Source organism: Gymnogyps californianus, chromosome 2, assembly GCF_018139145.2.
Source record: "Gymnogyps californianus isolate 813 chromosome 2, ASM1813914v2, whole genome shotgun sequence".
Lineage (NCBI taxonomy): Eukaryota > Metazoa > Chordata > Aves > Accipitriformes > Cathartidae > Gymnogyps > Gymnogyps californianus.
Genome location: NC_059472.1, coordinates 23,665,220 through 23,690,397, shown reverse-complemented (window position 1 = coordinate 23,690,397; position 25,178 = coordinate 23,665,220). Strand labels below are relative to the sequence as shown.

At 36.6% G+C, this 25,178-nt stretch overlaps 1 protein-coding gene across 1 annotated transcript in view; it reads left to right on the top strand.

Moving 5' to 3' along the window:
* Positions 1 to 25,178, top strand: part of VPS13B (vacuolar protein sorting 13 homolog B) — a 484,683-nt gene that overhangs the window by 370,248 nt on the left and 89,257 nt on the right. The window contains exons 35-36 of the mRNA XM_050892705.1: positions 6,168 to 6,305; positions 17,714 to 18,121. Of these exons, the coding sequence (XP_050748662.1) occupies positions 6,168 to 6,305; positions 17,714 to 18,121 (546 nt within the window). The remainder of the gene's footprint in view (positions 1 to 6,167; positions 6,306 to 17,713; positions 18,122 to 25,178) is intronic.

Sequence of the window (25,178 nt, the reverse complement as noted above, 5' to 3'; positions counted from 1 at the left end):
CAATTTTGTTGTGTAATTCTGAAGACTTGTCTACTGTTAGTTCAACAGCAGTAGATTCAGGTCTTATGAAATACTGTGCTATAATTTCTTACGGCTTTTCTAAAAGAAAAAAATCTACAGTTCTGAAACAACTCTCAAATCTTGCAAGGCAGAAGCAAATACAAATTCTATTGTGAAGTTAGGAAGGTCTAATTTTTTGATGGACATTAGTTCCAAAAAAAACTTTAGGGTAAAGAAAAGCTGGTAATAGTTTGGATCTAGTTATGTTTTCCATCCCTCGCCTCCCATTAGTGTATTTCTAAGAAATATATTGTTCAGCTGTAACTCAACAAAGAATACTCTAGAACTTAGAAATGCTTCTAACAGGTAGTTTAATGAGAGTCTGTTTTATGAAGCTTTGAATAAAATAGGGAAATTATCCTGTAAAACTGCGCCAGCAGGAATTTTAAAGAGAATAATAATTAATCCTGGGCTGGTGACAAAGTTAAGCTTGCTGCCTTATGATGGCTTACTGCTTTGAACATGTGTAGAAAAGAAGTTTTTGATGCTGTTACGAAACCACATATATTTTATTTGGGACAAGGATTTTGTTCTTATTTTTGAAAGATTTCAAGTTAATAGAGCTTAAAGTTCAGGATCTGGCACATTAAGCTATCACTCTTTTTTTGTGAGACAGAGTATTGCACAGTGGCTGAAACACCAAATTTCATCCAAAGAACTTGGCTCCTCTGTCACTAGCTGTGTTATTTTTTGCTTACTTGCTGAAACATGAAAGAAATAAGAATAAAATAGGAGGAAATAGGCTATTTGAAAGTTAAGTATTGTTAGTGTGTTAATTAGCAGTTAATAGCAATACGTTTCCATCAGGCCGGTGTCTGTGTGTGGGAGCATTTGCCTGTCTTGGAGCTAAAGACCTGATGGCTGTGCTTTCAATTTCCTCAGTCCTTCTCTCCAACGAAGTCCACTGGCAAGTCAGTTTGTAGGAGGAGGAGACTTATTAGGTTATTAACGTGTTAGCTCAATTTTATTATAGTTGTGCTAAACTGCTTCATTTGTGTTTTACATTATTTTTGTAATTGCACAGCTTGATTGCAATTATGCCACTGCCAGGTATAGGAACTTCAAATCAAAGTAAATAAATTAATGGAATAAATATTAACTGCTTAATAAGCACCATTAAGAGACTTGTTGCTCCCTGAGCTTACTTGTGAGATTCTGTATAAATGGCCTGAAAGATACTATAAAACAACCTTTTTTTATTCAATGCTCATCCTACATTTAACAAAAAGGCATCTGCTAACTGTTAGTTTTTGCAAACAGAGCATTGGCCATTTCCACTTAAATAAAAGTGGGTGCAATTGTTTTTAATGTAATCTCATAAGCTGCTTTTATAAACATTTTTTTAAATCTTTATTTGCTTTGTTTCAGGTAATGTAATCCAGATACAAAATTGCCTCATTTCCTGAGCATTGTGCTCTGGGCATTCTTGAAAAATCTTTTTTCTATTTGTTTGTTTGTTTACTTTCAAAGAGGAGGTTGTGGTACTTGGTTGTTTTAAGGGAGAGAAATTTCTCAGTAAATATCTGTTATGCATGGAATTTCTTCAACTTCCGCCAACAAAGCATTTGCAAAAAACAGGCATTGTGAGGCCATCCAGAATTATTCTTGATTTTTTTATTTATTTTTTTTACACCCACGCCTTTGATGGCAGGGGGTCCATGAAGAGCAGATGCAGTAGCTAAGACCACATGTAACCTCTGATCTAATGGAAAGCCCAGGCTGCATGGCGAGCAATGCAGGCTGGCTCTGGCAGGAAGTCTGATTCACTGCCTCTCTGTCAGCCTGTGCTTCCTACAAGGCTGAGAGGATTTAAGGCTGTTCCCTAGCATAGCATTGAGGGAGTTCTGCTGGAGTGTCACCTGTTTCCCTCCAAGTGTATTTATTGTCCAGTACCTCTGCATCAATGGACGTGGGGGGCGTGCAGCCCCCACCCATAAAGACAAGCTGGCCTGGGAATGTACATTCCTCAGGTTAGTTTAAGTACTCATTTTTGAACTTCCTGACACAGCACTTGTGAGTATGCTAGTAGAAATGTTTTCCCACTTGTGTTCTTTAAATTCCAGTGGAAACCATTTTTAAAACAAGACCAAGCGTTCCACTTCAGAATTTGAAATGCAGAGATGATTGCAACATCGTACTGGCTTTTAAAATTGACGGCAGACCAAAATATGATTCATCCATTGAAATAAAAGTGTGTTGCAGAGCTCATTTGGTCTGGGTAAAGTTCCAGCTGAACAGGCCAAGTTGCTGTCCCGCAGACACGCTCGGTAGCCCTGTCCTCTGCCTGGCAGCTGCTGGGGTGCTGTGGATCACTGAGCCCCCCCATTAAAGCCTCCCACTTGGCTACGCCCCCTGAGCTGCCCTGGCTCTCAGCTACAAACTGCAACAAAACGATATTTTGGAGAATGAACATCTTCAAGATGTGAAATTTCTCCTGCCTCCCTCCTTTCCTTTCCCCTTACTCCCCTTTCTCTTCAGAAGTTTGGGTTTTGTTGTCTGCTGTTAATGTAAGAATGAGGGGATAGCAGGTGAAATCAAAAGCTTGCAAATTCAAATCAAGTTTAGGAAGATACTTCATAAACTCTGAAGTTTGGAGCTGAGGTCTGGACTTCAGCAAGTCTAAAAGTGGCTTTGGATGTTTGGGTGGATTCAAAAATAGACAGAGATTATTTTTTTCTAAAAAAAAAAAGGGGGGGGCGGAAATGTGGATGTATTGAAGGCCTCAGCTTCTTAGTCTTACAGAATTTAAATTACAGACTTGGTTGTCAATCTCTGATAGTTGTCTCACCATTTTTCTTTTGCTGCCACAGACAAATTTTTCACATGGTGTAAAGGATAGAATTTCTGGCCGTCTTCACCGCTCTTCACTTCTCAAGCCTTTCTTTTCTCTCTCTTGGCTTGCTGTGGAGTAATTCTAGCCTCTCCTTTTACTTATATATGCATCCCTTGGGTTTTCTCCAGCATTTTCTTTATACAAATAACTGCAAATTTAAGTGTTGATTTTTGGGAGAATCATAGAAAATGGAAATGGAAATGACCTATTATAATACATTATTCAGACCAGTTCCCTGCTGATGCATAATTGTTCCCTATTGTATATTTTATAGTGTTCTGTCAAGTGTATTTTTAAACATTCTGAACGTTTCCATCATTTCCTTGAGGGAGAAGAGCCTTTTTTCTAACAGCTCTCTCCATCAGGAATCCCTTACTTTTCAGCCTAAATTTTCAATTTTTCATTCAATTGCTTCTCTGGCGATTCCTATGCCCTTGGCATAGACATTGATTGACTCATATTGTTTTATTCCTTTCCTGATCCTTCATCCTATGAAAATGCATATGCTGTTTTCTACCTTAGAAGGTATTTTAATCAAGATACACATATTTCAGTCTTTTGACCTTTGATGTAAATGCCTTTGTCTTACCCAGATATATTTTATAGCTGCTATTTGGAACTCCCATCAAGTTTTTGAGATATACACCAGCATAGTCAATTTTGAAACCTCTGGATTTTAGCTTTCTTCTCATTATGTAAAAACTTATTTATTGGTCCCTGTCTGGCATATTTGGATGTACAGTCAAGTATGTTACCCAGATACCAAATTAACCGTATGCCATAGGCTTGGAAGCACGCAAACTAGTTCTTTGCACGGCCCTTTGGGATTATTACCTCCGACGCAAAATTGTGTCAATGCAACTATGCTGCTGCCAGAATTAGCTCAGTTTCAGAATAACACAGTTTCACTTGAACTAAAAAAAAAAAAAATGCTTGAAATCAGTCAGGCCAGTGCTGGATTGAAAGTAATACATTTTGTTGGACTCAGGCTAGTTTTGTGCATTGAGGTTTCTTTGTGTTGTGTTCCTGATCTGTAAATTCTGGAGTCCTTCTCATTATTTATGTATCCCAGTCCTGCAGCGCCCCAGGTAATGAAGAGGTGACGGTGCTGCGCTCCTTGGAGACATGACAGAGCAAAATAATGTCCTGAGAGCCCCATGGTTCCTTTATTTTTTTTAATTCTGTGCTTATGTGCTGTAATTCCCAGTGCCCTGAGGGCAGTGTCTGTATAGCTAATGTATTATGTCACACAAGGATTTTCTGCTATGTAAGTTCTTTTCATCAGAGATATTTTCATCTTTAAACAGCTACAACTTTGAAATAATTATTAGGTATTTTATAACATAAACATATCTTAGGATAATAGGAATACCTGTAAATGTATTCTTCAGAAGAAATGTTTCACTAAATTTACTGGATTTTCTGAAAAGCCAGTGGAACATCTAGCTTGCTCTATACAGTATGTGATGATATCATTCAGAAATGAGACAAAATAATGTCATATTGCAACATTTTGCCCCATATTGGTACACCTAAGTATTTATACTAATAATTATGAAGGAACAGTAACTTGGAGATCAATTTAATTGATTCAGTCATGTTCATTGCACAATGTTCAGTAATTTTTACAATGCTTTACATATTCTGAAAAACATTAGCATATTATTTATGATGAGCTACTAGCACAAAACAAGATATTCTGGTATAGATCCAAGTCAGAGATAGCATCCTTGTTCAGAACAACTACAAAACTGTATTTTGGAAAACGTGTACTTTGGTGGTACAGATTTTTTATTATTATTATTTTCAGTGTACTAGACAAACTCCAGACACAGGAAACAAGGTATTCTCTAAAGCAGCTACTATAGAAAAGGGAGTGTGCCACACCATTCTGGTTAATGTAATTAGAGGAAAGGGTTAAGAACCATAAAAATGTAGAAATTCACATGGAAAATATACAAATCCATTGTATGCAGTGACAACTCTTAAATAACTGTTGAGAGCTGACTTTATAAATGTATAGCGGGAATAAAGGGAAGGAAAGGCTGTAATGTATATGCCATGCAGTACAAATACTACTGTAAAGTCATTGCCTGAAAATTGATCAAATAAAAACAGAAGAATGTGCTAACTTTTGATCTTTTCCATATAGATCTGAAGTCATGATCAATTGGTTTCAGTAGGTTCTTTGAAATCACATAAGGGTTCATATGTGCAAAGTTTTATGTGAATCACATGATAAGGTCAAGAAATACAAATTCCAGAGCTGACTTTATATACCCAGTCCACATATTACTGTGATACCACGATACCATATGTTGACTATAATAGAGGGTATGTAAATACTGTTCTTGAAAGGAATCCATTCAGTAAAACTCAAATAAAGCAATTATAGCAGTTTTTAATTGACTGAAAATGGGAGAGAATAACATCAAGAAAATCTCCTTAAATCGTTAAGGATGAGGCAGACATTCAATAATTAACATAGCAGTCTTGATAATAAAGAATAATTGATTATTTAGAATTTAAGACCTGTAGTGCCAGAATTGAGGACTATTATGGTTAAGGTCATGAGTTGCTAAAGATTAAAAAGCCTTTTTACAGTACTGTTTTTGCCATTTGTGATATGCGGAAAATGAAAACAAGAATAGCACTTGGAGGAAATGAATTTTAATGTACTATTGTAATATTATAAACTGATCAAAGGAATATAATTCAAGGTGGCATGCAAGAATAGCTACTGATTAGTTATTGAGTGAAACTCCAAAGAGAATAATATAACCACATTGTCATTATGCTCTGTTCCTGAGATCTGGTAGCATTCTGGTCTTTTAGCCTTTATCATTTTATCTTTCCATTATTGTTTTCACTACCTGGCAATGAAAATACAATCTAGAAGTAGCAGGTTTTGAGCACAGATTCTCTTCTAAGGACTGCTTAAGTGTCATCATAATTAAAGCTAAAATTATGTGCTATTTAAAGTCATCTTGTGGTAACTGATGTCTTTTACTCATGTTTTACTTGGTATTTTTGCGGGTTTTCTACTTTTTGTGTAATTACAGCTTTGCCCTCTTGCCTGTGTATGCATGTATTGTTGTACACATGCACCTGTCTGTAGGCACAAATGCCATGTGTAACAGTCATATTAGGAATATTATTTACTGTGTTACATTTTAAACTTTTCAGTTTTATTTAATCAATTTTGTATGTAGCATTTTGTTATGTCTCATATTCCTGGGATAGCATTAATGACTATGATCATTATTACCTGTAGATCCTGGGAAGACTCTACCGGAAGCTCTGGATTATTGCAAGATTTGGTTGCAGACAGTAGCAGGAGAGGTAGATGCTAAAAGTGGTATTCCACCTCCTCTTATCACTGTGCAAATTAAAGACTTCCTTAACGGACCAGGTAAGCATTGCACTTTAATTTCTATTTTCTAATGTAATCTATTTGTAGATATGCACACATAGACACACACATTAGATCATCAGAAAAATGTTGTATTCCTTGCTAATGAATGTGAAATTTTCCTCCAGCAATTACCCTGAAATGAAATCAAAGTTGAGGAATGGTCAGTCCTGGACCAGTCATAGGTTTAAGATCTAATTATTTATTTTCTTCCCAAGGTAAATTTACAAATTTTACTCCTCAAGAAGGCTGAGGTTGGCAAATTTCCAACCGAATGAAACCTACCTACTTCTAGCCTTAGAACAACTGAAATTTTATTACAGTTATGTTTATAAAAGCTGACTTAAAATGTTTCTGAAGATTTTTATAAGCTGCCTTCTCTTGGGTTCTTTGGTATCTGGATACCTGGCATTGCAAATTCCTATCATCTACAGTGTTGATACTGTAAAATTTAAAAAATAGTGATATTATGTTTCTTTAATTAACACAGAATGTAAGTGGAATAGTATGAAGGTTTATTAGCATCTCCTTAAAATAATGTGACTTGAAGTTTCACTCCTAGAGTGTCAGAAACTCCTGCAAATTGAAGTATGTCATCCATTCTCTATTTTGCAAATTATGTATTTATAACTACATTACTATGTAGAATATAATTGAGGTTATATTAAAAGTTAGAAAATACATTTACATTTACCTGTGTCATCATAATTCATTTCTCTTATGCATATCTGTTACAATTTGTTGAATTGTGTAACTTGTTTTTTTTCCCCTGAATATCCTTACTTAGCACACAGAGTGAGCTGTTACCAATCATTTAGTGAGCAACTCTTCAGTACTGGGTTTTCCTATTCATTCAGTTACCTATTCATACAGTCTTACAGCACACTATCTAAACTTGGCTCTACAGCAGAATTACTTATTTCCTCTGTGTTGCTTACTGCTTTAGGATCTGAGCACTACAAAAATACTAATTTACCTGCACGACCCTCCCATGGGTGATGGAATAGTATGCCCTCGCCATTTCACAGAAGGCAACCGAGGGACAGGAAAATTTAAGGTTTTCTCATTATATTAAGGTTACCAATTTAAAACACACAATTTAGTTTTGCAAGGTGCTTAAAAATATAGACATTTAGAGGTTGGAAACATAGGTCATATTGTCTTTGGGTGAAGCAGTAATCACTTTTGCATATCAGACCCCAGGACATCAAATTGAACAACCAGAGAATGAGACATACATATTTACCCGCTGACTATAAATACTGTGGTTAAGTACCTTGCAAATCCATTTTTTATACGCAGGCAGGCAGGAGTCTCGAGGAAAGAATAAAGTACGTGAACAACCTCATCACTGCCCCTTTTTTGGTTTTCTGTGCTGCCTTAAAAGCATTATTTTAAGAGAAGATTTTAAAACCACCTGACAATGCAGAGCTTTTGTTATATTGATCCCTATTTGGCTTCATTAATAGGACTTTGAACCTTCAGACCTACTGCATGTTCTACTGCCATTTGAACTAAAGGATTAATTTATAATAACAGTAGATTTTCATTCTAATCATGACCAGCACAAGAGGGGTAGAGACACCTACTATCAGTGGCCTTTTGGTCACTGCTGCCAGATTGATTTTCTTTTATCCTTTCCCCCCCACCCCCCCCACCAATTCTTTTGTATCCTCTCTCCCCACATCTGGCAGATTCCCCTATTCCCAGACCCTTTGTCTGTGCATTCCCCTTTTCTCAAGGTTCTCACTGTAGTTTCCTGACACAGCCTTTATATTTAATTTATTACACACCTGAAGGTGTTTCCCTGACGCTCTCCTGTCAGTAGGACAGACGTCTAACTAAACTAGCAAACACGGAAGTTGGTACCAGCTTGCAAAGTATATATGCACAAGTAGTCTAAGTGTCTACCCCATTCTCAACAGTTCAGTCAGATCTCAAATCGGTGTCAAATCTCTCCCCTCCATGGTATTTGGCTAAATAGGGAGCTGAAAAACCATAAATTAATGCATCATAAACGTCAGTGTATTTATTCTTGCAAAGCATATAAAACTTCAGAGATTTCCTCCAGGATCTCTTAGCCAAAAGGCATTTTTTTAAATCATCTTTTTGCTGCTAAATGGAACTATCATTGCACATGACTCAACAGTAATTACTGTGAATTTTAATGAAGTGTTTTGCCAGTGTAATATAACAAAACAGCTCTGCATTCCTTTGCAGATATTTCTAACCTCAGCTGTTGCCACTATGAGATCCTCTTCAAATAAACTAACCTTTACCAAGAAGCCTTCCTTGGGGGGCTGGAGGTTTCATTGGATGGATGAGTAATGGAAGGTGCTTTCCGCATGTGATTGCGTCAGAACCGCACATGCAAAGAGTTATGAAAGCTTGATAGCTCCTCAGCAGGCTACTGGAAAATAAGTTACTAACTCTCCTGGGGGGAAAGTCCTCTAACCACAGTCTGTTCCAGGGTGAGGTAGCTTGGCCATCAGCAGGCCTGGAGAAAGTGTCTACATCACCAGATCCTAACTAAGCTGGCAGTTGTTTATTGAGGACAAGAACCTCAGCAGAACTCCCGAAAGCTCTTGTAAGGTCACCAAACAAAAGGTATTTGTGATGGGAGACATCACAGTTAATAAGTTGAATAAATAAATGCACTGCTGGAGTACACTTATGTAGCAGGCCTCGAAGGCCTGCTCTTTTTTGGTGAATATTTGGCAAATAATGCTGCTACTAACTGGCATATTTTCTAAGGACATACTGCGTGTTTTCATATTCATTTATGTACATGTGTTTTATAACTGCAGTAAGTAAATTATTAAAATGCATTGGATGCACTAGTAGGTGCTATCTGTTGGGTACAGCTGATCTGCTGTTCTGAAAAGTCAGCACATTTTTAAAAGCTATGCCTATGCAGACAAAAATCTGGATGTAGCAGTTGGGATAACTATACAGTTTTCTGCATAGATTTTAAGTGTTCAAGGTTCAGTGGTTTAATTGTAATGTCTTTTTTCTTACAAAATATGTTGTTGGTGTGCTGAGGTTAAATTTCAAATACAAGTCAGACATGCCTATGTTTTATCATGCAAACTACTATGCAAGCAGTTAAAAGAAAAAATCTGCAAGTGGTTCCCAGTGTTTGCTGTGTTAGATAAAACCAGTACTCCTTGTAAATAGTTTGTCAGCTGAAGTAGATAAGTAGATAGTGTTCCATAGAATATTAATATGGTTTCACCACACAGGAAACCAGGTTGTCAGTCCATATTAGCTCGGAGATCAAAAAACTACAGCAAGTAGCTAAACTTGGAAACCACTAATTAAATGAGAATAACAGGATACATTAATGGACTTCTTGCCACATGAGTTGATTATTTTGTACATTTTTGGCAACTAAAGAAAAATGGTATTTCTTCCAGATTTAAGGTAATAGGATCCTAGGAGAAATAAGCATTCATCATCAGGCCTGTGGGAACAGACCTCAACTTTAACCCCACAGTGTATTAAAGGACTATACTTTCTCTTTCTACAGTAACTAATTATTTAAAATTTTTTAAATTCCATCTACATCAGTTTACATGACCCTCTCTTTTATATTCAGTCTGTTACTGGATTGTACATCTAATTCTTGTCTAATACATATAAGTGAACTGTTTATTGCTTCAGCATTACATATTATTCACTAGGTGAGGAACAAATATGACCATCTTGTTTTAATAGTTTTTGAAAATTTATTCTTTTTACCCTCTAGTCCTTTCTTTAGGTTTTGGTTTTTTTAAATCAACTATGCTTTCTTAGGTATAAAAGCTGTCTTTTTGATGTATTCTTTCTGCATGCAAGTCATACAAAACATGTTTATGAAGTACGGCTTCATACAAATTGCCTTAAAATACTTAATAGATGCAAAATACAGACCTTTCATGCCAAAGTCCTCTTCCCCCAGCAGTTTCTTGGGAAGATTTTAGGCTAGGTGTGAAATAGCTGCAGTCCTTGATACTTCGCCTTTCAAAATAATTTCTACAGAAGAAACTATCCAGACAAACTAAGAAATATCGTGTCCCACTGAAAGATAAAGTGAGAACTGGGGGACCTGGGGGATTGCTCTTTCCTGCCAGTCCCTCCGTGGCACGGTTTGGGCTCCGCAAGGGGCAGAGCACTGGATCTAGGGTTATGCATAAAAAGCAACAAACAAAACTGCACCGTGGCACTCTCTCCAGCTTTTTTCCCCTCTATTTGCAGAGGCAACAATTGTATCCATTAGCAAGGTCAGTGGTTTGGAGAAACCTGGAAAATAGCAGCTACCAGAAACCCACTAGAATAATATCTCCAGCAGGTGATAGATTAGTTGGAACAAATTGGAACCATTGCACTTCAGCAATCCTGGTTTCTTTCAAGCTGTTTTAAAAATGTCGTCATTTTAATACACAATATCAGCCCTGCGGAACAGTCCACAGCAGGTTAATTTGAATCATATGATGTATCACTGCCCTCAGCTGACATGAGCTCCGTTCCATGTGTGAAGCCATAATAAATCCATTCCCAACCGAGGCAAATTCCCTGTGAGAAGGTGAACTAATCCAGGCCTCACACTGGCATGTTAGCCCTCCGTAATTGAAAGCAGGGCCACCTGTTCCCAGCACAGTTAGCCTATAGAGAGAAAATTAGCATTAGATCAGATACTTAATATATTGAAAAATCATTCATACTACTTGCAAGTTCAGCTGTGGGCTGCTTAGCATGACATCATATATAAACCTAGGAATGTGCCCACTTGATCCCAGTTTAACAGTTTTGTTAACCATGGTGTTTGTTAACTTTGAAATGAGAATTTTTTGATTTAATGAGAGCTGACACGTGAGAAGGGGAACTAGCCAGGGTGCAGACTTTTCTAATTAACTCTGGGTCATTTGCAAAACTTTTGAGCTTTCTAGTAGGGTTTTTTTTTTCCCTTTGCTCTTTTACAAACAAGTTTTTAAAGCACTGACACTGTAGCCATGAAATGATATTTATTTGATTAAGAGGGCAAAGAGAAATATTCCAAACAGGTGTAGCAGCCCGTAGGTATTGCTTTGGTTTTGACACATCTATTGTCTGTAATATCAGTGTAATAATGCGTAAAATTATCAAAGTACCTTTCTAAAAGCAGTGTCTACAACACTTATTTGAAATTTAGTTTCTTAAGTACCTAAGTACTGAAAATGAAAACTGCTCAGCAAAGCCACATGGATAAGTTGCAAAATATTTTCTTGATATCTTTTGCAGTGTATTGGCATTCTTTTAAAACTTATTCCAAACAGTTGCTCTATTTTCTGAAATCTTTTTTCACGTATGTCTTAATATAGATGTATTATTCAGCAGCTAGGCAGATAATAGAGAGTTAGTATTTATGGGTTCTTTTCTTTTCCACAAACGTGCTCCATGACCTGGAACAATTTATTTCATCTCACCGTATTGTGCTTCAACTTCCCTGACTCTCTGTTGAGAGAATTAATGTTTTCCTTAGCTAGGGTTTTCCTTTTGTGGTAGTGCCTCCCAATGCCCCCATTATAGTTTTTGGCCTTGCCACCCAACCCTTGACACACTTCTGTAGTGTTTTTGGTAGTTGCACAGTTGCTTTACTTCAGTCAACATCCTATGAATAGCAATAATCCTCCATCCTTTATTAATGGTATCTTTGGTCTTCTCGACCTACAACAATTTATTTTGGTTCAATTGTGACAATTTTAAAAAATTAACAGAATTACATCACTCTCAGCCTTGTCTGAGATCTCACACCCAGGCACTCGCTAGATAGAGCTGTTAATGTCTTAGTGTCACCTTCACATAACGTCAGTGACGTACTATGTCATGGAAGTAGGAGTTGTTACCACTGGGGAACACCTCACATGGCTCGAGTTGATTAAGCTCCCTGAAGGCTGTAGTTTGCCATACTGTCCTTAGAGAGCTGCTTCTGTGGGGCTGCAGCACACAGATGGCAGTAGGTAGAAATACTGAGCAGTGACTACCAGCCTCTTCCAGACTAATTGGCATCTGTCTCACAGAAGTAGAATATGAGATGGACTGCAGATGGCCTCTGAAGCCTTGTCTCAAGTTTCTTCCTTCTTTTCCCTTGATCCAAATTGGGAATGATGAATTAGAGGATAAAAACAATTCGTTTGTATTCTTCTTGCTTTTCAATTTCTTTTAATTTGTCTCTCTTTTGATGCCTGACCAGGGACAATTGAGACCAGTACAGCTAGTCTTTTCTTTACATGTCTCTCTCTTTCCTATTTTTATAAATTTAATTTTTGCAATTCAGCCATTTCCCTGTTACTGAAGGGCCACCCTGACTCCAAATCAGAATCAGGGCTCAAGATTACCTTTACCTTCCTCAGATTTCCTCTGTTAGGCTCCTTACATCAGGATGGGTGGCTCCCAGAGAAAGAATATTACTGGTGGTGAAATGTTTCATGCCTGTTGTTTGCTCCTCTCCTGTTTAGGACTAGGAAATTCAATCCTCCTAAGAGTTTAGGGTAAATACTAGTTTCTTCTATAGCAGTACTATTTATTAAGAAGTTTAACATTTTACAGCCTTCTTGGGGTAGGGGAGAGCGAGACCCATGTCCAACCTGAGGAAGAAAGACCTGTCCTTTTCTATATTAGCTATGAGAAATAAAAGATCCACTGCAATGAGGGGTATGAGAAGTGAACAAATTCTTGGAAAATGCCATATTTTTCTCTCTCAGAGTTAAACATTTCTCATAGTCTGTGAAAAGATCCCAGTCTTATAAATAAAGCTTATAAATAATTTTCATGGAGTTTACTTTGTGGTTTTTCAGATTAAGAGTATACTATGGTAGTTTATTAGTCATAGAAATAGTAACCTGGTGTACATTAAGTTATGACATATATTAGAATAAGCCCACTGACTTCAGTAAGAGCTGGGATTGACCTAAAGCAACTTGCTAGGAGCTCTGTTATTTTTGTGTTGCTTATTCATCCTTAGCCCACCAAATATAATGTCCTTTTGAGTAATATCATTATCCCAAGTTCACAGAATAAAATTATATCTTCACAGTACAAATCTGAATGTTATGGAGAACAAGGGTAAAATACTCATAACCCTGAAATTTTTTATCTGAAGCTCTAAGTAATAAAATGACAAAGAAAGAAATTGTTTCAGACAGAAATTTCAGAGTGCTGCCCATAGGTTTTCTTTTATAGATGTTATGATTTTGTTCAAACAGGCCATATTGAATCCATTGGGGTTTTTGTAATAGATTTCAAAATACATAATAAATGTAAGTAATATGATGACTAATGGGTCAAGTGAAGTTGGAACTTTTTAAATGAGAAAATAGCTGGAAACAGTTTTCAGGAAACTATTCCAGTGGATTTTTGGTCCCCCACAAGGTGTACATTAACATAAACTCCGTAGAATCGCCTCTGGGACCTGAATTCCCTCTCTGATTTCATTATTGCAACGTGATTCTTTTCCTTTCACTGTTAAGTCATCTCCTGGTGTGGTGGGAGCATATAATAAGTGTAATTTATTTATATTTATCTAATCTCCTTTTAACTCAGTAGTTATTTCATCATTCTGTTTCCTAGTAGCTGTTCAGAAAGTTGTGAAGGGTAATTAGAAACTATTAATTGACAGACATGGATTTACTGGTTAATCTGAAAAGATGTAGTGAAGAAATCGAGAGAAAGAACAATTCAGATTCTACACTCAAATACTACACTGTAATAAAAAAATATTGCTTTGATATCATCTAGTTCAGTCTGATTTAAACATAAGCAGAAATAACTCACTTGAAAGCAATCTATTTACAAGCACAGTTACTTCTTTACTATTTGTTTACTGGAAGTAGATAACACCTGGCAAAATAAGTTGTTGCTATTATGTGTTAAATCTAAAGAAAGTATTGGGGTATAATTGTGGTAGCCAGTCACCAGTAGGCGAAGGAGAGACTGATGTAATTGAGGAGTTAAAGGTGGCTTTGAGCTACCTGTTGCCCTGTCCTGATTCTGATGTAATTTTGGACAATTCAAAGAGTTGTTTGAATTATAGGAACCTGTGTTATCCTACCAGTACAGAATCTACACAGTGTTGTGCGATGTGCTTCCCAAGGTGTTTAAAATCACCTAAAAAGAATGTTACCCTTGGATTTTGCACCCTGGAAATTTTATTCCAGCTGCATCTAGGTGACCCTTTACATTGTAACATCTCTTTTTAGCCCATTTTCAGTGACTGGAGAAGCTGCTGAACATCTATCTTCATCAACTGCTATAAATGGCTCTTCGTATTTCATCAGTTTTCACTGTTTCTGTCCACCACTTAAATATGTTTTTCTTAGCAGGAATGTTAAAGTTTCCTTTACAGCGCTGAGTATAAAGTGTAAAACAGGACAAAGACTAAAAGCATGTTGATTGCTCAATTGGATTTCTATTTTTTGAAGGTTTTACTTAAAGTGCCAAAGAATCTTCTTACATAATCTTTCCCCAGTTGTAAAAATAACCTGTGTCATTATGAGATAGTTAAAATATTTGCAGTGAAGGTTCCAGAGTTACATTTTCTGCAATTATGCTTCTGGCTGCCACCACCTTCTGTTGGGGCTGATTCACTGGATAATAGCAACTTAATACAAACCTTTGTCAAGTTATCAGTCATGACAATATTTTTCTGTGTGACATGCAGTTTCCAAACAGAAAACGGGGAAGTAATTTGCATTTCTCTGGTGTCCTAGTGTCCATTTTTTTATTGCTTTCTTGGATGAGCGCAGTGTTTGTGAAAACAAGTGACTAACAGCAGCGATAAAACACAGGCCCAGGACTACAGGTGCCATGAATGTTCCACCACTGAGCTTCACCAGCGTCCTGTGTCTTCTCTGCCCTGGCCTGAGGAAGCCCAAGAGAGAACTGTTGCTCTCATATTCATCTCCTTTTAAATCTTTCTCAGTCAGTTTACACTCTGGCTTTGGCTTGACACCTGTTCTATCAACTTATGTCTAAGCAGTTTTTGGATTGTAGGGTTTTGGGGTTTTTTTTTTCCTCTTCTGGGCTATACCACCATAGAAAAGTGTTGGCAATAAAATGTACCTTTGACAAAGCAGTTAGATGTAAAGCTGTCACACCAAGCAATGAGGGTCCTTTCCTCATTTACTAACTTACAAACTTAATTATGTAGCAAAGCCAAGAACATCTATTCTATTTTACTCCTTTATTACTACATCACTAATGGAGAAAATTAAGTCGATAAGGGACTTGTTTTGGAAGTGCCTAAATGGTTCAGAAACCCAAATCCTAGTTAGTGTGAGTTGGATTTCAAACTTGGTTCATTTTAAAAATGCTGCTCATTTGTTTGTTTGGGGTTTTTGTTGGGTTTTTTTTTTTTTAAACATTTCATTAGAATAACACTCCTTTCCATTTGAGTATCATAAGTAAATTAATATTGTAATGTCACATGGGTCTCTACTTTCTTCGAAAGTCTCTCCATTCAAAGGGAGGAGAGGACCAACGATGTGTGCAAAAAGGCAGGTGAGTCTTGGGGTATTGTTTAGCGCCAAGAAGGGTGGAGAGATTTTCAAAAGTGTTATGACATTTTTCTTCCCTTGGTTTTAATTGAAAATATTGGTACGTAAGTATTTTGAAAAATCTTCCAAATTGATCATGTGTGGTTTTGGATGGTTAAAAATCTTGCTCTCTTCTAATGTCCAGCTTCCTAGCTTTGATACTTGCCTTTCTACTAGGCCCACGTGTTAGCTGTGTTTTGCCACAGTTTCTAGTTCAGCATGGAAGGCTTTAACACAAGAGAAAGCCTTTTCAGAAAAACATTAATTAAAATTGCAAGTTACAATTAAAATAGTTTTTCAGTCTTAAATTTCAGTTAGCTGTGGCTTGTGGAGTACTACAGACTTTTTTCTAAGATTGTTTTGGGTTTTTTAATTCAGCTATAACAAATCTTACATGGCAATTAATAAGTTTCTCTTATCTTTGTAGAAAAAGTGCTAGTTTATAATTCAGAGACTTATCTATTCAGATACCAAAGCATCTAACTGAAATTTAGAACCCCCAGATATTTTTGGGAGTCAGAAAAGTGCTTTGTCATGTGCCTGGGACTCTCTGAATTCAGTATAAACCTATGCTTAAGAGCAGCTCCGAAGCTCTGCTCCCGCAGCACTTTACTGTTGTTGTAAAAACTTGTAATTTACCTACCATGTGGGAGAACTGAGCTCATCAGTTTGCATCAGCATTAAGAGTGATCCTGGACAACTTGAGACTAAGTCCTAATTTTGGTGAAATATTCATTAATCTGTGTAAAACCTTCAACAAACAGTGTTTCCTATATATATTTATAATGAAACTTGAAACTAAGTAGTGCTGTTTTCTCTGACCATTTAATCTAGTTTAGATATATGCACAGAATTTTAATAATTTTTGGTTCTTAGGGGTGGGGTGGTGGGAATCAAACAGCAAAGTGAAAAGCAAACTTTTCCCCCTGCCCAGGGTAGCTGTCTCATTACTGGGTGAAAGCTGAATTTGAAATGAAAAATTTTAAAAACTAAGTTAAAGCTGGATTTCTGTAATGAAGTGTAATGTACTGGTAAAAAGGCAGACAGCAGCACAGAAGTAAGTTTCAACCATCATAAAATCCTGCTTCCCATCTGTGAAATAATCTTGGTAATTGCAACATCTCAGCTACTAAAATATCACTATTGTCAATGCTGTTCATATTAGTTGTGATTTCTAAAAATTCTGTGAGACTTTTAGCAGTCTGGGAAGTACAAAAATCCTTTACTAAGGAGACAAAGAACATTTTAAAAATATTAGGTTATTCCAATCTCCCTGGAAAATAAAGAAATCTAAACATACCTCAGTTTTTACATTTGTTTTTTATTTCACATTTCATCTTGAAAACGCATTGAAGAATCCTGCATATTAGTTGTGTAGGAAACAACAAAATATACATGATATTCACTCATTTAACTGTGTTGAAAATGTTTGCTGTTGGCTTTGGAGTTTAGTCAAATAGTTCTACTGGATGTAAAACTCAAGAGAATGTGAAGTATATTTTCATTCTGACACAAAAGGACTAATGTATTTACCCTCCTACACACTAGAGTAAAGTGTGTGTCTTTCAGATAGCTGTGGTGATCCCTGGGAAGAAACAAGGAAATAAGATCGACATTGTGACAGGTTTCTTCCTTTCAAACTGTATATAGTGAAGATTGCTTATAGTACTTTTCATGATGGTTTAGTTCAGATTTATTCCTAAAAGTATTGTTTCATTATGTTTTACCATTGATTCAGTCCTTTTAATGAAACATGGTAGAAATAACGTTATCTACACTAAATGCCTAATATTTTTACATTGCTTGAATAATTGCACTATAGCTGCTCATATTTCTTTCTCCAATTCTCTCCTACAGCTGACATAAATGTGGACATATCAAAACCTTTGAAAGCAAATCTCAGTTTTGTCAAACTTGATCAAATAAACCAGTTTTTGAAGAAAATCATAACCACAAATGATGATGAGCCCAGGAAGGAGGCTGCTTCATCAGCTGGCATTATTCCAGATGAGGATGTCACTTTGATAACCAAACACCCCAGTACCAAGGATTTGCTACCTGCAGCGCACACCAACGCTGCGCAAAAGGCTTCAGTACAAGAAAACTTGTGGCGAGCCCTTTCCTGCTTTCAGAAAATTTCCATTCACACCGTTCAAATGGTTGTTTCGATGGAAACCATCCCACATCCCAGTAAACCTTGTTTGTTAGTCTCTTTATCAAACCTCAGTGGGAGCCTGAATATTAAAAGTGGACATAAAACTGCAGGTAAGAGTTTTTGAAAGTTGGAAGTGCTACTGATTTGTTTAAGTGGTGGTCTAGTAACCATTTTAAAGCGTGGGGCATTGAGGGGAACTCCTCTAGCTAACATAATAAATCCACAACAGAAAATAGCAAATCCGTGATAGACTCCATTACCTGAGTTTTCCTTTCAGTGAGGCAGCACCCAAGAGTGCGTAATTTTGTAGTTAATATCCCCTAGCTTGTAATTACTAATTTATTGACGGAATTCTGGCTGGAATAGTGGTTACAAGAACCACTATTCTGGTATTCTGATAATTCAGCACATACTTCAAAGGGCAAAATTTTGTCAGTTTTCACTCTATAACTACATTTTCTTGTTAGGACCCTATATTGCTGTTTAAAAAAAATACAAAAGTAATTGTTCAGAGCCCTGACATATGCTACTATGTAAATATTGAGTCATACCATTATTCTCCTCCAGGCTTATGAAGTTTTAAATTTTTACATGCTTCCTCTGCACAGCTGAGGGTCACCCAGAGAAAACGGGTGCTCCAGCCTCATTACTGCAGAACTGCAAGGAAACTTTACAGCTTGGGTACAATTAACAGGATACCAGAGACTCACTTAGAATGAAGACATTTTAAGTGTCTTTGTAAATTGTTTTATTAGTCTTTTAATAAAATGAATAAGATGGTACATTTACATGATGTGGAGATGAGCCAGATGTAGGTAGTTGGCAGAGTAGCTTGCGAGGTAAAATGGTCTGTAGCTGAGAGGAACAAGTTGTAGGCCAAGTGAGGTGGTGATTTATTTCTTTTTCATCAGAAATATTTCTCCTCAGGCCAGCAAGTTTCAGTGCTTCTTTATTGTTTTAAAAGTTAAAAATGAAAAATTTAAGGTTCATAGGACATGAAAGCCTATGAAAGTGCTGGAGCCCGAAACTCTTGATTTATCCATAAATAAACAGCAGTACAGGCAGGAACAGTGCCTGCGTTCCCACGCTTTTCCAATCGGATCGCAACCCTAGCATAGAAAGCACTGCAACTGAGCCTTTCTAATGTCCTTTAAATAGTTCTAGTTTTCTTTCTGTGTAATAATCCTCCTTCCTTCCATCACTTCCCCTCTATCATTTATACATTATCCGTCCCATGGTACATTATGGTGTCCACAGCAAGCTTCGATATATCAAAGCCGAGCCCATTCCTTCACTGTACTATAAAGCAATTTGGCAAACTCAGCAGTGTATATCACTTACCCTGGAGTTTTTCATCCTCCCAGGAGGAGGACATACCTTGCCTTGCACATTAAGCCTCAGAAACATTCTGCTACGAAGTTCTGTTTCTTAATTCTTCTAGCAGTCTTGAGGAAGCCAATCTTTATTTTTCATGTTACACGCTATACATGAATCTTCAGTGTATTTGTAGTTTGGCAAGCATTGTTAAATAAAGCAATACTGATGCTGAATCTAATGAAAATGGAAATTAGTTATTCTATATGAAGAACTTCCATAACCAGACAATAAATAGACATCAACAGACTCTTCACATTTTTTTCCAGTTAAAGTTGCCTTATCTTTGCTTTATAAAAAGAAAAATACGTGTGCATGAGGTTTTGCATGCTATTGTGATGGTGCAATAAATTGTGTCAAGTTTCAAGACGTGTGAAAGACACACTTCCACAAAACTGATTGAAACTGTCAAAAATTCTTTTATTAAATTGTTTGAGTTTTTATTCAAAATTATTAATTTGAAATTAAAGTGCTGATAGAAACCAATAGTGGAAATTATAACTTCAGGAAAGAAGATAAGTTACTCAGTGTGGGGGAAACAGTATTATAATCTTGTGTTAAAAATACTTTAGAAGAATACCACAGTGACTAACTAGATCTGTTTTATTATTGCAAAGAAATTATGCAAGCTAACTCAATTAAAAAAAAAGTGTAGTAGCTATGTCCTGGGAGCAAGAAGTATTTAAATATGTCAGTTCTTCACTACTTTTCTTTTTACAAAAGGTTTTATAGATATACCTTTTGAGCTGAACAGGGTTAATGTCAGATTTTTTTTTTTATAGAATGAAACTAATACGCAAATACTTCACTGTGTCTTTGATTTTACAGTCAAATAACTATTGTGACCATCTGCAGCAGCTGCATTTTACGAATTATTTGCTGAACCAAACTAAGCACAATGACAAAAGTAGTCATCTCAGATGTACTGTTAAAACAGAGGAAGAAAATGGAGCATTGCTGCCTTTTGTACAGTATGGCCATCTGCTGTACAGATGTTATTATATAGAATGACTTCAGATACAATAATTGTAGAAAATTTTCATTAAAACCTCAACAATTTGCACTTGTTTACTTGAATCTGCATAACTCCCCAGTGAGACAACACAATACACTTGGGGTTTCTTTGGTTCTCACTAGCTTTCTCTTTGATCCTTTTTGATGTGCTGACTTTAATAAACATAGTTAAAAACACTGTTCAAAAACATCATGGAAAAAACTACAAAGGAACAATTATAGCAGTAGAAACTACTCTAATCCCTTACTTACGCAAGCTATTTTTAGTGAAATATGGTTTTTTACACATTTTATGTGGCAGTGTTTTATAAACAGTGTAAACGACCCCTTTTCCAGATGAGTTTTAGTGTAGGAGATGAAGCTGGTTTGTAAGGAATCTTATTTGCTAGGAATTATTTAGCAAAAAAACCTTGCAAGAATGTATTGTCGGCATTTTTCCTCCCTTATAGGGGGAAAACAAAAGTGCGTGACCTTGTGTAATGCTTTGATTTTTTTTAGCTGGAATTAAGAAAGAAGCTTGCCACATAACTTTTTTTTTTTTTGATTCTCAGTTTTCCCTCTAGACTTTCCTGGTTTAATCATGGAAGCTAAAGGCCTTCTGTTTTAATTTTTCTTCTTAATTTCTTATGAAGGTAAAAAGATGTAGCTTCTGAAAAACAGAGAGGCTAATTAGTTGAATTATTTCACTGCTAACAAAATAAATTATAGGTGTTGAATACTGGCATTGCAGTTGGATCAAATTAAAACACCTCCATTTCTACATATCCTGCTGCACTGTTACACAACCCCAAACCTTTAGTGTGTCAAGGGACTTAATTTTTTGGACATTTTTCATGTTTTAATACAACAGTTACTTATAACAACATGGTTACTATTTCTGCTAGAATACTTACGTTCTCCTCTGTACTTATGGTGAAATCCTGAGTATTTTGGTTTTAGTAAAGTAATACTATTGTAGAATGTGATGCAGTGTATTGGCAAAACCCAAACCAAAACAAGATATTATTAATTTTAGTTTAGAAGAGGCTACCAGTATAGTTTTTCTGATACCCTTAAGGGCAGGAGTTTGTCATACTGATGTTAAATAAAATAATTATCTGTACTCATTTTATATTTTGTGGCTTAAAGTTACAAGTTAAAACTTCTACCCATTTCATACAAGCAAATAACAAACATTTAGCTCATTTTTGGCAGTTTATTTGTACTGTTGTTGAAAACCCCAAGTTCAAGAACTACCATTAGACCTGGTTCAGTGATTTTTGTCCTCTGAAGTATGTGGCATCTTCTGCAAAGTGGCTAGAGCTCTTGAGTGCCATGTACCCAGTCAGATTTGAGATTGCTTGGTATCACACTTGAGGTATGTAGCTCACTCCAGAACAGTCACATGCCATTAAAGTTGAAATAATTTTTAGCAATAAATGCTAGGAAATAGAATGCAATTCTAAACATATGGCTTTCAGTTAATTTAGGTTTGGTGTTGAAATTAGCACTACCTACCTGCCAAAAGAGCAGATAAATGAGAGAAGTTGAGGACTGTAGTCTCCCCAGAGTGAAAGATATCACTGTAGCCTCTTGGTGGAGCCTTATTTTGTTCTGGCTGGACACAGGAGGGAAGTCTTGCTGTTCAGTGTCTGAACTGAGAGAGTTATGGACATAAAATATTCCGAAGATCATAGACAGAATTCCCCAGCCCTTCGTCCTGTGTGCAGAGATGATTACTTTAGCATATAAATAAGGGGAAAAAATTAAACACTAGTTGAGCGTATGATAATTGCAAGTATTTTTACTAAACCTGAAATTACATACTTAAGATACTTTACAGAAATATTAAAAATTAAATGCAGATGTTAATTGGTGTAGAGCAAAGACTAAACTTCATTTTGGAGTTAACTAACTCTCTCGAGAAAACTCTGCTAAGGCGTTGTCATAGCCTTTGGATGCTGCAGATATGCAAGTTAGCCCATGGGGAAATAAAACATTAAATTAGATATGACTACCTAAAATAATATGCAGCAGTAACAAGCCATTTACAACACCCAGAAGACCTTTGTTACTTTTAGAAAGAAATATAAACTCTTTCCAACACTTGAACAATAGGAAATTAATTCTTTGTCAGTAAAAGCCAGAGGACAAACTAAATATTTAAATGGCCACTGAGGATTGAGGTGGAAGTGCAGCTTGTAGACAGCTATACAAATCACTAACAAACCTTAATGAATATTGGGTGTGGGCATCAGGGTCCTGTCAGATTTGACACTGTGTCCCAAGTAGCTTAAACCCAACACTCAAGAAAAGGTGGAGACCTCATCAGGTCTCTAACATCTGGGATTTTATTTGTCATTTTGGCATACCCTGCAAGCGCAAAAGAAAGAGTAAAAGGGGATTATCCTGACAATGAAATGAGTTACTGAATCTTGTGATAATGAAAAGCAGAAGAATTCTAATTCCTTTCTATAGTCCCTGAGGTGGAGGTGCGTTTATAGTTCTGCAGGAGTATAATGTAGGAGGGAAGAACAGATGGCCTAAAATCCATGAAACAAGACACCACCTAATCCCAGGACTGAGTACCACTATTAATCCTGGTCAGATTCCCTACTGGTACTTTGTAATAGGGTTCAGAATTGCTACTGATGAACTAGCATGTTAACGTGGGGGGAAAAAAACGAAAAAAGAAAAAAAAAAGTTGTAGGCTGTTGATTCAAGACAGTGTGCACTAATTTTGTAGAACTGCATTTACAGTTTAAATAACTTGACTTTAAAAAGTAGACTCCAAATGAAATTTGATTCAGAATCAATGTGGTTGTTTTTGTAATCTCTTCAGCTTTTATTGTGAAAGTAATTGCATATTTTTTTGAGACTGGAATTTCTTTTGTTATGTGGATCCCAGTGCTATATGTAGCAGTAGTAGGTGACACAGCATTTTCATGGTAGTCAATTCTATAGAATATTTACATTCATGAGGAAATACAGATAACAGTGAAAGCTGAATGTGTTCCTTGTACATTTTACTCTTTCTGTGCAATTCCTCCAGTTCAATCTACATTTTGCAATGTGAGGTACAGAACACAGAGATTAGGCATTATTGCCCAGTCTTAAGGACCAGTTCCTTAAGTTGTTTCAATTGTTGACATACTGGCAACACATTTCTTCTTTTTCTATGACAAGAGTATTTTTTATGGGATGAGATCACCAGCTTGCTGCCCAAACAAAAGGTGCAATTCCATAGGAGCTTTAGGTTACTGTGGTCACACATTTCCACACTGCCTTGTGCTAGCTCTGTTACTCAGGCAGCTGTTCATTGAGTTGAGTCAGGGCACTGATCTGTCTGAAAACTAACCCAACAGGAAAGAAAAGTTTCCAGCAAGATCGTCTCCTTCAGCTGGCTCACTGGACAGGTACACTTTAATGACCATGCAGGCACAAAAGGGAATTCAGAGAAGTATATGAAGGAGGGAGGGGAGGAAGGATTGAAGGGAGGAGAAGATTGGAACATAGGAGCCTGGACCTGGACTGGCCTTAATCCTGGGGAGCCACATGCCAAGAGTGCAGGGAAACCTGTTCAGTTTGTGTGGCCTGGGTATATCTGTCAAGCCTTGGACTTCCACAAGCATAATTCACTGGGTTATAGAGGCTCAAACAGCTCAGGTGCTGCCAGGCACTATCTTCAGGATGGTTATTTATAAAGAAAAGTTACCCTCTAGTTCATGGACTATTTAGTTTATTAAAGCAGTTGAAATCCAGTGAATCAAGTGTAGAGCAGAGGAGCAAGACACCAAAGCTGTAATTCTAATTCAACCTTGTGGCAATTATATAGGGCTACATTTTGAGTGGCATCCACTATTTTGTAATGCTTCATTTACTGCGCAACCATTCAATGTCTGATTTTTTAGTAGTGCTAAGTATGTACAACTTTATAAATCAGTGACAGTTGTAGGTACCAGCTGTCTCCTGAAAATAAACCAAAGTTTTCAACCAACCACCTAAAATTAAGATGTGAAAGTACTTAGTTTTTTTTAAATTGAAGAACCTCTCCATGCCTGTCTGTAAAGCTGGAGTAAGAATGTTTAGTCACTTTTCTGAAAACTGCTGATATCTAAAAATAAAATGTTTATGATACGAGAACCAAGTATTACTCATGTCAGTATAGCACTCAGTCAGTTTTGAAAGCTGGACTCACGGATGCTAAATTAACACTATTTTTGTTGTTTTCCATTATGCATTTTTCTCCACTTAATTAGAATAAGAGGGCAATATAGAGCTTTACAAATATGTTCTAAATTATTGTATACCAGAGACAGCCTTGACCAAAAATGAAAATCCCTTTAGATCTTAACTTTAATATGCCCTCTCTGATCAGGCCTCACAACATCCAAAATTACCAATTCAGCAAGTGAATTGAGATTTTTCAGCTATTTAGTATGCAGTAGTGTAATGAACATGATGTACCTGCCCAGTTATTCTTTAAGGGAGATGAGCTCATTTCAAATAGATAACCATCTTTGACTTCTCTTCTGATTCATCACTGACCTGAACTCCATTTGAACCTTGTTAGACACAAAACAAGCAGGATTCCTGGCCTGAGCTATAAAATATAATTAAGCCCTTTTGAAATGATGTGTAAAAGAACATAGCTTTACCCCACTATAACTACTACCACCACCACAACCAATAAAGTTAAATCAAGCACTGCCTGTAATGGATTAAAATAATAAATGTTCCTGGATTTTAGTGTTTGAAGTATTTGAAGAAAACAGGCTCCCAGCAGCCAGGACTGCTGAA